Source organism: Megalops cyprinoides, chromosome 7, assembly GCF_013368585.1.
Source record: "Megalops cyprinoides isolate fMegCyp1 chromosome 7, fMegCyp1.pri, whole genome shotgun sequence".
In the NCBI taxonomy this organism is placed as follows: domain Eukaryota; kingdom Metazoa; phylum Chordata; class Actinopteri; order Elopiformes; family Megalopidae; genus Megalops; species Megalops cyprinoides.
Window position 1 is genome coordinate 33682516 of NC_050589.1, and position 14293 is coordinate 33696808.

General features: G+C 44.4%; 1 protein-coding gene across 3 annotated transcripts in view; it reads left to right on the forward strand.

Moving 5' to 3' along the window:
• The first annotated feature begins 2510 nt into the window (after positions 1 to 2510).
• The window catches only part of LOC118780980 (protein CBFA2T2-like), a 33984-nt gene continuing 22201 nt past the window's right edge, over positions 2511 to 14293 (forward strand). The window contains exon 1 of one of the 3 annotated variants that reach the window (XM_036533794.1): positions 2511 to 2681. In XM_036533794.1, the coding sequence (XP_036389687.1) occupies positions 2654 to 2681 (28 nt within the window). In that variant the 5' untranslated portion in view covers positions 2511 to 2653. Of the gene's footprint in view, positions 2682 to 12726; positions 12897 to 13147; positions 13607 to 14293 lie in introns of those variants that run through there. The other 2 variants (XM_036533795.1, XM_036533796.1) reach the window with 2 other exon arrangements.

Sequence of the window (14293 nt, forward strand, 5' to 3'; positions counted from 1 at the left end):
TGTTGTTTTGCTTCGTTGCTATTTTCCTCAGCATGAGGCTAGGAGTTCATTTCAGTGCTTGTGCGAAAGACTTATTTTCTGCTGAGGGGTGGGGTTGCTGGGATCCAGGAGATGATTTGCTTTTTGCTAGAATCATAGTGACTACTCCAACTGAAAAGTCAAATCTAAAATCATTTTAATCACATTGTGTTATGGTCTACACTTCACATAATACCTAACTTGTGCCAAAGTGGACAATGGTATAGATCATAACGTCAATTATTTTCTTAAAAAACCTGTGTGCAGTGCTGTATGAGTGCTGTTTTCCAAATGTAATGTGGGATGTAATCCCACAATCCCCATCACACAGCACAATAGCTCATCAACAAGCGTTGCACCAGTGACCTCATAATAATCAAACTCTTAACTCGAGTCATTCTTGGACTATCTAGAGCTGTCTATAGTGGACTTATGCACACACCAAGTCTGTTTACACAGATACAACCACAAAAAAGAGTGTACCCCTCTTAAAAGACATGCCCTAAAATGTCCAGGCTAAACAAAAGACCATTGGAAAAGAAGGTGTCTTTGAATTTGGGAATCACATCTTGACAGCTTATTAACTCTGTGTCTGGGCCGTCACCTTGCGTTTGTTTTCAGCGCACATCGTGTTTGCCAACATCCTGATGTGGCCTTCAGCGTGCTACACAGTTGGTGAGCACCACGCCATCCTGTGCCCCATTGTTAAATCTAATGCAATTTTCACTTCTTTTGACACTGCGCCCAGAGGGGCAGAAGGGCTGCAGTTGAACCAGGGGAAATAAACTCCTATCAATTCCAGCTCCGCGACAACCACACACCAATTTCCCCTGTTAGGCCGTATGCCTGGGCCTGGATTTCTGGAGCTAGCCCTCAGCCCTGATGTCTGGGGAGGGGAAAGGGGGGAGGGGTTATGGGGGGGGGGGGGGGGGGTGGCCGGTTCTGCTCAGTCCATTCTGCCAGAGCAGAGGAGGGGAAGACAGGCGGGCAGAGGACCCTGCTCTGTCACACACAGTAGGTAATATTCTGCGTTGGTGGGTGTTAATTTGTTATTGTAGCTCAGCAGCTGTGCAGCATGCTTGAGAGAGCAGGTGGTAGCCTTGCAGGGTTAGATAGGAGCAGGAGTGTGTGGCGTGTGTGTGTGTGTGTGTGTGTGTTTGTGCGTGGGGGAAAAGGTCAAGGAAGGAGGAGGAAGAGAGGGGGGTGGGGGACGAGTTAATCTCAGGATCCAAATGCCCTGCTTGTAAAGAATAACATATGAGGAGCTGGATGGTCTCCAACAGAGTCATTAATCCTCAATGGGTCATTGTTTTTTGGAACGTGAAGCCAGCAATGAGAAAAAGGGGTAGCAGGGGGAAAATCCATCTTTGCCAAACTCTTGTCTTGGGATGTAAGTGCCTGTCCAGTATGAAGACATGGTCTTGTTAAAAATGTAGACATGAAATGTGTACACTTGTCAAACTTAGGTACAGAGCTGACAAAACTAAGTTATCATCCACACTATAGTATTAATTTCTGACAAATACAACACGTGGTACCATGAACACATTTCACAGTCACATTTACAGACATGTGGCTTGGCACTTGACACTTGATCGCTTATTTTTGTTGTCCCTGACCACGTTATTTGGTTATTCGTTGAGAAGAATGCGTCCTGCCACAAAGATAAGAAATTGTGTTCCTCCCATTGGGAGAGGATTAACATAGCTATCGGGTTATCTGAGTAACATTGCACAGCCACCTGCAGTTGAATGTTCCAGCTGAAACCTCCTGAACAGGTGTTTGCAGGCTGCTAAAAATGAAAACATTGTATCTGCCTGATACATGTTATTACGTCTGGCAGCCTGACTTTAAGAAGGGAAACATTGTTAGCTGGATAACCACGGAGTCAACTGAAACTAAAACACGTGCACCGGTCGGGTGTCAGAAGCGATACATATTTTAATCCATTATTTGTCACGCATACAACCTCTGAAACGGTGAGGATGTACAAGTGAGATCAGCTGCTGTTACAATATACAAAAACACCGGTGTCGGTGACTTTTTAACCATTTAAAAACATGATTGTAAACATTCATTTTTCTAAACCTCCTTGGCGACGCATGTGGCATCTATTAAGCACCATTCAGCAAGTTATTGGCTGTTGCACATCAGGAGGAAACTTTTCCAAAGGTGTGAACACTTCAAACAAAAAGATTATATTTTGACCTTTGTGACTATTCTGGTCTTGATAATAAACATATAATCTTTGAGCGCTTTGAAGCGTTTAGACTTTTGGAAATGCTTAATCTTGATTCAACAATGCTTAAAATTAAACATTGTTGTCCGCTTCAAACACCCGCGGACAGCAGGTCGCTTAGTTTCAGTTGTCTTGTAGCTAACCATATAAAAACAATGTTTCCCCTCTTTTGTTGGCAAGTCCTGTAGAGGGTTCCCCGCCCCTATTACACCTCCTCTTCAACCCGGACTCGAGAAGGGGGGTTTTATTCTGCTCTCCATTCCCGTCCTAAGGACATTCAATCCCGATCGACGAATGAAACACCAACAGCGCACTTGAATGGTCTACAGCGCCTAGCATCTGGATCCGGAGTGAGCAAACACAATTGGCTCATTTACCAACCGAACGAGAAGCGAAATGGTTGGCATTCCCGGCGCTTTTCAGTGTAAGTTATTGTTTGTTTACGTTGGATTAATGCAACAGCTATGCTCGAGCGCAGATGTTGACAGTTTGATTATTGTCAGGACATGGCCGACTAGGACAAATGCCTTTTCTAGCAAATTAAGCAACCTGGTCGTATGGAATTACAACCGGTGACAAGCATTTGCTGTGTTCGATAGATCTGATGACGTATTGAAATACTTCTACTAGCTAGCGAATTACAATTTATATTCAGTGTAGTCAGCTAACTGACTAGTTAGCTAGCCTCCAATACAGTAAGGCATCTAGCTAGTTAGTAATTTGCTGGCAGAATCTGGGTGCCAGGCGATCGTGAATGTCTATAGCTCTTATTACAGAGCGTGCATTTGAGTGCGTAGCAAGCTAATTGTCTTTGGTTCCGATATATTAGGAGACAGCTATCTAGTAGGCTAAACTGTAAACGGTAGTAGCGGCGCCGTTTAAACTGACGAATTGTCAGCTATGTAGTCTACACTTATGCTAGTTTGTGTTACTGGTATCACTTGCAAATAGCAGACTGTGGTTTGCATGGATGTCACCCGGGTGAAAAAGATGCTTTTGGCTCTGTCGTTGATTAAAAATGTTCAGTGGCTACAGTGACACAAGAGACACATGGTAACTCTCGAGCGCGCGAAGGTCCCCGTTTTCCATTATTTCGATATTCTAAAATTCTTTTGTCATGTAAATATGACTACAGAAAGGAGCATTGCTTGAACCCCCTTTTTTTGGAAAGGCCATTTTCCGTCCTCCCCACTCAACTGGAGATTAGTCCATAATCAGACAAAGTTTCGCACCATCTGGAGTTTACAGCTTTTCAAGACAATAACACCAGGCAGCTTTAAAGCTGACAACTAAGGCTCCTTCTTGTCTAGTTGCCCCGCGGGGCAAAAACACTGTCATGTAATGTAAGCGGGGTGTCAGGCGCCCGAGGACACGATTGTGTCATTGTTTAACCGGGGGCTTTAATTTGCCCCTAGAGCCCACTCGTGAAACGAATGATACCGCTAGAAAGACGTTGACATCAGTAATAATATTAATTACAACAATCGTGCAATTGTCACCATACAACAGCAGCCCTTCTTATGTAGCACCTCAATGTAAACAGTGACTGTTTTGCATTTCCTAAAATAGTGTTTGACTCATGCTGTTATTATTTGTGAATATCAAATACTTGCCTGTAGGCTAATGATACTAACAGTATGGGGGTCAGCGTGAATCAAGAAGTTTAGCGTGTAAGCAACAGTGCAATTTGCTCTTTGGTGTCATACTTAAGTATTGCCCTGTTGTTCTGGGATTCATTTCAAAACAGTTATATGATGTTGGTCCTTATGACTTAGTTCAAAACAGAGAACAATTGTACACCAGAATGAGTGGTTTGATCCTTCTGGATTGAATAAAATTTTGGGGGAAAAAAGTGGCCCTTCAGAGTTGGGCGTCTTGCCTCTATCCCCCCCTTTCCTCTGCGAGGGGGATATCGTCCAAAACCGCCGGGGTTCGGAAGGAGCTGAATTAAAAAGGGCCTGCCTGCAGGTTTGCATTAGGACTAATTGCTTTTGGCTCCAGCCTGGCTTCCAGTGCGGCCAGCCAGCCCCCCCCCAATGTTATGCTGCTGGAGCTGGTAGTCTTGAACCCGCTCAACCCCAGCATGACTTGAACCTGTGTCTTCCCTGAGGTGGGTGCCATGACTGTTTAACACCTGTTTGAATTTTCACAGCCTGGAGGTGCTAGGAGAACATATTTAGAGAGCTGAGAGTTGGTTGGTTTCATCTGAATCCAACTGATGCTCCGATAAAACGAGTTTGATTCATAGAGCCCAGAGAATTAGGCAGCTGGAAATCTATGTCTCAGTGTTGACGCAAGGGAAGAGACTTGGGTTGTTCCTTTGTTTGTGGCCGTTGCTCCCCCCTGACAGCAAACACAAAATCATATGTGCGGGTTAAGCCTACTCAGTCCTCTGAGGCTGTGGAGGACAGAAAACTTACCAGTAATCACATATTTCTCATGAGACATTAATGAACCGCCAGCATTGCTGCAAACAATTTATTTTGGACTTTCTGTGCTTAAGCTGTGTGGTAGCGCTATCCAGTGACCGTACACATTTACAGCCGATGTGCTGTTGTGAATAAGACTGTAATACATTGAAGTTTGGCTTAACTAACTTTGTGATGGAAGTCGCTCTGGGTAGGAGTATCTGTTAAATGCATGTACTGTAATGTAACTGTGAAGAATGAATTTACAGTGTACCCCAGTTATAAAATATATACTTTTCGCTGTTTGCCTGTGGGTAAATATAATCTATATATAATGTAAACAACAATGTTTGAGATCAAATATTACTAAAAAGTGAATATACAGATGCCCACTCAGTCAAAATACAGGACAGCGCCATGAGCAGAATGGCTGTGATGTCACCACCTATATTTGTTAGCTAGTTAGTTTGTTTACATTTCCACTTTGTGAGTTAGTTAAAGTCTGTAAATTCATGGTGCTTTTGTCAGGAAAAAGCTAGCAAGTTTGTTGAAGTTGGAACCTTGCTGTGGGTCCAGTGTCAGCTTCATAATTTGGACTGATTGTCATTGAAGAAGTTAATATTTATGCTATGTAAAAATTTTGTCTGGTCATTGCAAATACAGATTAATGTTTCAATGTTAATGTCAAACTTCAATTTCATGGGATGAAGTTAGTTTCCAATGTAAAGCCAGACTCTCAAACCTTTTGTCACACTGCATCAATGCAAAAAGTGGAACTTTTTCAGGTCAGTGAATCAAAAGGAGGCAAATTCATCAATTTTTCTATGAAAAGTTTTTTTTAATATACTTGCTGCCCAGCCCAGGAAGTAAAGCATTAACCTCACACTTAACATTATATGACAAATACTTTGTCAAACACCTAATTTGGTGCAAAATCAGACACAATTCTATCAACCTTGTTAAAAAAGACAAGCTTGCACTGTCCTTGAACCCAAATCCCCTGCTGTTTAACAGGGTCTCCATGCTTAAAATGTAAAGTCATAGTTCGAGACAGTGAGAATTAGAACCACCTGAAGAATTTGGGAATGGACACAGGACGTGCTTTGTGTGGAAAGTGAGGTAAACTCACAGGCTGAAGGCTTGTACCATCTGTGGCAAAATTGTTTAGGCTGCAACAGTTAGCAACTGGTTGTCTTTATGTGTACAATTTCTGATGTGTTCAGGTTCAGGCATCTGTTTTTGTGTGTGTGTGTGTGTGTGTATGTGTGCAGGGTAAGACTGTGTGTGTGTGCGCGCAGGCTTGCTGTGTTCCACATTAGACTGTGAGGCAACACAAAGCACAAATTGATTGGCCGCCGAGAGAATGGAGGCCTAATTGACAACAGGCCGGCACAGCTGTTTCTTGTTGTCGTGTGCCGCGTTAAGGGGTCGAGAGGATTGTATCCAGATGTGCGGCCAGCTTCTTTGAATATCCCATCAGCAGGAATTCTCGAGAATGTACATCCAGAGGACGACCATTAGTGTATCCACACGTCATAAGTCAAACTTTATTTCTTATCCCCAGAGATTGGCAACATGTATTTAACAGTGTGGGTTGTTAAGATATGAATACTTCCGCAGTTGCCTTTCACTGTATATGGCTCTACAGATGGTAAAGAAGCAGTCTTTTTTATTGTAACATTAAACTAGGCTATTGTATCATTTAAGGACAGGACATAAAATCCAACCTTGACATCACAAATCAATTCCTTAGATTAGCATTCAAATGCATTTTAATCAACAAAAATGAAACTCTGAGTGAATCCAGATCTTTGCGGTGAGTCATTTTTTTGTGTAGAAAGACCTAGGCTTTCAAACAGTGATTGTGGGGTGGGGCTTAATTATTCAAATATTCCATAAAACCACACAATATTATTCAGTTATTCAGAATGCACATCCCTGTCATCATTTCTGTTTTGCAGATTGCAGCATAAATCAATAATTGTTGTAGCAAAACAATAATTGTATTAATGTGTCACAGAATGGTCAAGATGTACAATTGTATGCACAGCAATCCCTCTTAAGATTGACTGCAAAGAGATTGCAATGTTGCCTCTGAATAATGTAACATTACAAACTGCGCTCATGTCACACCAGTACTGAACTATTGCATTAAAATGAGGTATGTGTCTGATGTTGTTTTCCAAAAAGGTTTATAGGATATAGATACTCTGGCTCTTCATCAAGGTGCAATGAGAGGTTTTTTGGGTCAGTAGGCTTGTTTTTAATGCTATTCCTACATAGATGTAGAACAAATATGCCAAAAAGTAAAAAAAACTGTCCAAACTATCCTAGCATCATATTCCAGGCTTAGTTTTTTCGTTTTCACTCTGGACATTGGTGATAATAGTAATTGACAATGAATGGCATATTTTACTGCATATTTTTATCAACCACAAAAATGATTACACATGCTCTCATGTGGTTTTTGCCTCTCAATATGTATGTATGGAATGGCTTTACGAGCATGTGAATATGTGAAGCATATGAGTGGTTATATTTCTTCCAAGAAAAAAATCAAATTCATGCTGTAATGTATGTGTTGACTAAGTGTGTCCCAGGAGTGAGTTAAATGTTAGCTAAGCATTTCATTTTCTGTGCTGTGCTGGAGAGACCTGCTGAGGTGAGGTGTTCTGTTATTTTGAGATGTCAGAAGCTGTGTGGGGGACACTAGATCTTCCATGTGTGCGCTGTCTGTACAGTTAGGGGTCCCTTGATGGTAATGTTCACCCTGGTTTTCCACCCACTGTAACAAGCCTCAGTTCTGAATTACTGGGAAGTGGCTGGTTAAAGTTCCAGGCTCTGCTGGTTTTAAAGGGTAAGAAAATTGCCCTAATAATTTTCCCCCGGTTGTGATTTGTGATTCTTTCCTTACTAGTCGGAGAGGCTGTGATTCATAGCGACAGGGAGATTACGTGAGATCAACAGTTTTGCCGTCCTGAGGCCTGGAGCTGCTCTGTGTCATGAAAGAGACTCCTTGGCATTTCCTGCTGCATCAGTCCCTATCCTGCTGATGTGAGTTCACAGTAAGAGAATTAAAATCCTTTAATATTTTTTCCCCTGCCATTATAGTTTTTCATATCTTATGACATTTGGAAAGTGTTGGAGCTCTTAGATCCCTTTGAAATCACATATTTTTCACCCATTGGGGATAGGAGAGGAGCATTGTGGGATTGTCCTCTCGATGAGCCTAAACACAGTCAGAAGCGCGCAGCTCTCCACGCCCGAGAGCGGGGCTTTATCCGCCACGGCGTCCTTGAAAAGCCCCGCGGGCCATCTCCTGGCGGCCAGGTGTTCAGAAGGCACGCTCCAGATGAGACACCTGCAGAACGCAGGTGCGGGGCCTCGCCCAGCAGAAGCACAGCACAGCTGCTCTCTTCCCCACGGGGGGGGGGGGGGGGGGCTCGGAGGTTATTATTGGATTGTCTGCAGCAGGAGGAAGGAAGGACCGTGGAAGGAGCAATCCTTTCGCTTCGATGAGAAATTCCCCGCCGCAAGTGTCACGAGAAGCCTTTGAGTCAATGGCATGGCTGACTTTTCCTTTTTCCCCCTTACAGGCTTCTGTGTCAGAGCTGAGCAACGGAAATGACAAAGATCAATTTTAGCATCCTCGTAAAAGAATAAGCGAACTACACAATTTCCTTATGCAGTCACACACGGCAATGCCATTGCTGAATTTGAACATGAGCATTTACATTGCAAATGAGGACATTGCTGTATCAGATGTAGTGAGGTGCGCTGTAGGAGATCCACTGTTCCATTAATAAACTATTGATGAGGACCATCAACACAACTTCTCAACCATGTGTGAAGTAAACTCGTTTGAAAGTCCTGATCTTCATTTTGGTAAGGCTGGTGCAGTGTGCTTGAAACCAGATTTGTGCAGAGTCATGGACCTTAATAGCTGTTATCATTTGGGTCAGAGACAGACTGTCTGTTGATTTTATCTGGTATAGAGTTTTACAAGGGAGAAAAGGGGGTTATTTAATATAATTTATTTGCCTTATAAACTGTTGGGGAAGTGGGAAGGGGAAAGGTTTGGCGTCCCTTTATCTGGCCTCGTCCAAATGGAAACTTTGAGAGGATGCAGCCAAGGGAGTGTGTGACCCTCCTTATTAAGACTGTGTATACACACACGCAGACACACACACATGCAGACACACACACACACACACACACACACATGCACATGCACACACCACACATGTTCGTATGTAGCACACAGTTGCTCACGCCCCACCAAATGTAAGGGGAGATCTGCCTGGTTTCCACGAGGGAGAAGGCGGGTTAGGCCCATCTTAAACTAATCGCTCCCAGCAGTGTGGAACAGCCAGACTCTCTGGAGCCGTGGGCCGGGGTTCTGGAATGCTGCTGCCGGCTCAATGCCTGCCTTTCATCCAGGGGATGAGAGAAGGGAGGGGGGGAGAAAGGAGGGGGTGAAGCCATTTGTTATGGGTGATACAGAGGTGATTGACAAAAAGGAGCAAGGTGAAAGGAGGGGGATAGAAGGACTGTTTTGGCTTTTTAAGACTAATATGTGCTTTTAAGCCCTCTGCATCCACCTTTAAAGGTGAGGTGTGAATGGGTGTCCTGTGTGTGGTTGGTAATGGTCAATGATGGGGGCTATTATGTTTGGGGGGGTGGGGGTTGGTCATATGCCTTGGCAGTTTAATAGCTGTTGAGAGAGGGTTTTGCTAGAGAAGAGGTGTTAGGGCTGTCCACTGTGTTTACTGTACTGTACGTGTTAGCTCCAGCCAGTGTATTTACGCTAGGACCTGCAACAAACTTATCCAAGATTGTCAATGAATAAAATGACAGACTGTCATCATAATTGTCTATTGCATTCTTAATGTTGCATAACATAAACAAAAACTGTGCCCACTTTTCATTTATAAACCCCAACGGCATTGAATAAATAGGTATAATAAATATAATGACACAGATAATTACATGAATAAATGACAGCTAAGCGCATCATGCTGTGCTGCCTGTCAGACTCAATTTCAACCATTTATCAAATGTTGTTTTCAACATTTTTGTGAGAGCAGACTTCCACAAACACATATTTTATTCTAATAGATTTCTGGTACTTTCTAATAGTTGCTGGTACAAACAAGTATGACCCACTAATTTAGCTGTAGCGTGTTACTTGTAATTTGCTCATATTGTTCCTCGTGAGGTCTATGCAGTATTCATGGCATTGTCTTTTAGCTGAAGGGCAACACCACTTAGACTCGGTTCGACTGATGACCCAGAAAAGCCTGTGGGTATTATTTAGACTTCAGGTTACTGTCGTATCACCGTTGTGACTGTCCAAAGAACCACTTGACATAGGTGGTGAAATGACATTGTAGTCCACCTCCCTGGTTTCAGTAGTGGGATTCCGAGTGATGAACTGAGACTCACTGTCCTTTGCTGAGGATATTGCATTAGGCTCTCTGCACATCTGTCCCTCTGTCAGTCTGCAACAAGAGAGCGCACTGACAACTTTTTATCACAAGAGGCAGAGTCTGGATCAAAGTAATGAGGATCTGAAATCTCTCACACACTTAGGCACTCATTTTATCTGATAAACACAGGCTAGCCATGTTGTGTATCATCGATAGGAGTTGTCTCCCTGTGAGTTCTGTTCCTGTCTCCAATTAGTCCACATTTACTTTGTGGATGAATAGATGAACTTTTCAGCACTGCAGTTCGTCTAATGTTCAGCCCAGGAAAATTATGGGCCCATGCGTGAGCAGGTGTGATAAAACACTCAAATGATGTGGATGTAAAAAATTACAGAAGAATGAGGGGCTTGTAACAGTATTTTTTCTCATCAAAGGAAATTTTCTCTAATGAAATGTCGATGAGGGTGGTCTCCGAAGCAGCCAATAGAGGGATCCATGGCAGCTCGCTCTTTGTCAAACATTTGGAGATGAATGCACGGTTCGTTCCCTCTCTATAAACGAATTCCGTCAGCGCTCTTGAATGCCTGTTCTGGAGTCACCATAGGTAACTTGAGGCTAGTTGGTAAGCCTCCCTCTTGCAGTCACTGCCTTTGCTTTGCTGACCATCAGGAGTGCTTGTGTCAGGAAGGGCACAGCACTGCAAAGACGATGGCCCGTGATGTCACTGCGCCACAACTGGGACAGGGGTAGAGAACCGCGCACTCGCAGCTGTGAGTCGGCAAATCTGAACTTTCCGGGGAGGAGCAGGTCACAGCTGTCTGTGCATGAATTGGATGTTTTTTTTTCAGCTCTCGAGACATCAGGCTACAATATCTCCCCTTGTCCAGAATGTTCTGAGGACAAGGAGTGAAGTAATGATTTTTTTCCCTTTCCTCTGCTCTCGGAACCTCTGCCTTGGAGATCTGCTTCCAGTAATCAGGAGCGGCCGCAGCGACCCCCCTCTTTGCTTTGTGAAAAAGTCAGCGTTATGTGAGGGAGTGTGACTCGAGCCATATTCTGGGCCCAGGCGTCTTTTTTTCCCCAATATCTAAATGGTTACCAGCTGCGGGGAGGGAGCTGAGCAGGCCACCATACAGCACCTTGAATTGATTTCTTCCACAAAGAAGAAATCTATTTCGTTCAGATCCTCCATTTCTTCTTTATGACGTTCTTGGGTTTTGAAATGTGCCCGTGCATAGAAGCCTGAGACTGAGGCCAGGGTGAGAAGGAGAGGTAAGCTGTGTGGCAGGTCTTGTGGCAAAGACAAGACTGAGGTCAACGCCAGCGCCTCCTGTCTCGGCCGGTGGTGGAACCTGCCAAGCCCTAAATCCCGACGCCATCTAACTGTTGTGAAGGTTTCCAGAGGAATGTATGACAGTCACCAGTGCACACATCCCAGATTTTTGTCAGAGGGCATAAAGTGTCATCGGTGAGAGGGCAGCAAAGCTAACAAATCGTTGATTGGCTCTCATATACTAACTTTTAACGATGTGTAGACAGGACAGTGTTTCTATCCAAAACGATCTTAAACCCTTGGTGCACTGCGGTGTACTGTGTGTGTGTACTGTGGCATGCTGAGGCAATTTCAAGGTGAGTGGGAGTCACAAAAAGCCTCCCATCTTAGTGCAACATGTGTCTCCACTGTAAGACCAAGGGGTTGTGAGACAGAAATACCTGCCGACTGTGCATAACCAGAAAACCTCTGAGATGTAAATATGGAGGCTTAGGAAGCCCCGCATTTACACTTTTTGCGGAAAAACCCCTCACATCATATCACTTCACATCATTGCAGCAAATGCCATTGAGTTACATGGGGGGCAGAAAAAAATTGTTTATCTTCAACTAGTGACACCTTTTGAGGAGAGGGGGGTGGATCTGACCCTTCTGATCTGATCTCTGTGTCAAGGAAATGTCTAGTATGCTTTTTCCACAAAAGTATAAATGTATGGAGTGTTCTGTGTGGTAACATATTGTAATAGCGGGAGAAATCAGACTCCCTGTTTGGCTTAATTAATCAATCAGGGTGTCAGAACTCCACCTCAGTTCCATTTTTTTTTTTCTAAATTGCACCATTAAATACTATTCCTCTGCCCAGCCTTGCAGGGCATTCGAGGGATTTCTGTATAATCACCTACAAATGAATTGAGGGAACATTTCCCCCGAGCATCACCAAGGAGGGCAGAATATTGATTGTATGTCCCCTTTGCAAATCTATGAACAAAAAAAACAGTGTCCAGTTGCAGAAACAACAATGCAGACATGGAGGGTGTGAACCGTTGCAAGAGCTGGCTGGTGGGGGGCTTTCGAAGAGGGCAGCCATCCCCCAGGCCTGGCCATCGTGCACTGGATCTATCAGTTATGCTAATCAGGAGGCCCCCTGGTAAACACATTCTATAGATCAGTGGCAGATGAGTTGAGTGGTGGGGGCGTGGCCAAGGGGGGTGACATCAGCCTGGCAGGCAGCCCTTAGGAATGGAGAGAAGTGGCTGTGAAGGAGAAAAAGAGAGAGCGGCTGGGGGGGGGGGGGCTGGTCTGCTAGAATATCCTTTTCCATCTGGGACCCATCTGTGTTTCCCTGGCTCCCGACTAGCCGCCTGGGTCACTCCACAGCTCACATATGTGGGAACACAAACACATGCCCAGCACATGAAGGTAGGGAGTGAGAGAGAGGCAGAGAGAGAGAGGGAGGAAGAAAAAGACGAGAAAGCAAACGGATTACAGTCAAAGGAGTGAGACTGAGAGCGGGAGCACAACAGGGAGGAGGTGAGAGAAGTGTGTGTGTATGCGTGTGTGTGTGTGTGTGTGTGTGGGTGCGTGTGTGTGCATGCGTTTGCCGTCCTCTGCTACATGGACATGTTGCTCCTAACGGGGGCTTAACACCTCATCTCTTTATCCTTGAAGGCTAAACGAGTCAGCAGGGATGTGACTCAGATAGCAGAGTGCAGATGGGGCTTTGTGTTGCGTTAGCCTTTTATGTGCCATTCATTTTAAGCACCATTTGTTGCGTGTTTGGTTTGCGGTGCTCTTCATTGCTTTTTAAAGTAGTTGGGAGAGTAAAAGCAGATCCCTCAACTCAGGGGAGCGACTAGGGATCTGAAGAAGCTGAACTCACAGCAATATGGGGGACCCATGACATTGAGTGGAAGTCTGGTGAACAGGGATGAAGTGGGAAGAAATTAACCTGGTTCCCTGAAAGGAAGCTACGTCAGGTCTCATTAGAGTACTCTTCAGCACAGATATTTGGAACACGTATCTACATGCCATTTCTTGGGAGTGGTACAGGTAGCACTGCCGCACATTCAAAACTACCCAGGATGCACTGCAAACAACATTCTAATGATGAGATCAGCAGTTGATCTGTCAGTGATTGACAGTGATGTAAAACGCAGGCTAAAGTCACGTGTGCCTCGTCTGAAAGGAGAGGAGGAAGGAGGCAAGCTGTTCATTTCTGCGCTTGCCAGGCATTTGCAGATGTGAGTTTTTATTCGTCACCCTTTTAGCTCCTCGGTGTTTTGAGCAGCGATGTACATTTGGACGGCAGTCTGCGCTGTGTGGGCGCGAGTCGTGGTGGAGGGCTGGCTCCCATTTTACCTGGACCTCACAGACGAGGGGTGACGGTTTCGTGGTGTGTCTGACAGGACAGGGGGCAGGGATGAACAAGGGGTGGGAGTTTCGGATATCCTGAGGCGCTCGGGGGGACCCTCGTAGTCGAAACGCTCTGAAATGCATCTGAGCTGGGACGTGGTGTGTCGGAGTGTGGCCAACGGACTGTCACACCGTCTGTGTGCACATGGCCGTGTTGGTTGCTGTCAGCTTTATTCTTGTGAATTGATGTTTCTTTATCTCTCATTATCCTTGAGAGCCCTTAAGAGATGTCATTAAGATAGCAGTGTTTAGGGAAAACATTGTGGTTTGTTTGCCTTCTGTGTGTCATTGCTCTAAACCATCATTTCTGTTTGTGTTTATTTTTCAAATGTCTTGCATTCATAAACTGCAAAATATTTGACCTAAATAGGAAAGATGTGTGATGTATTCATTACACTAAGTAACCAAGTAACAGTATCTAAGATGGAGAGCATTGTGAACCAGTGTTGTGGTGTTTGTAGGTTTTGCTGACTCTTGGTGGAAGTGAACATCCACGCATTAAGCTTTAATGGTGA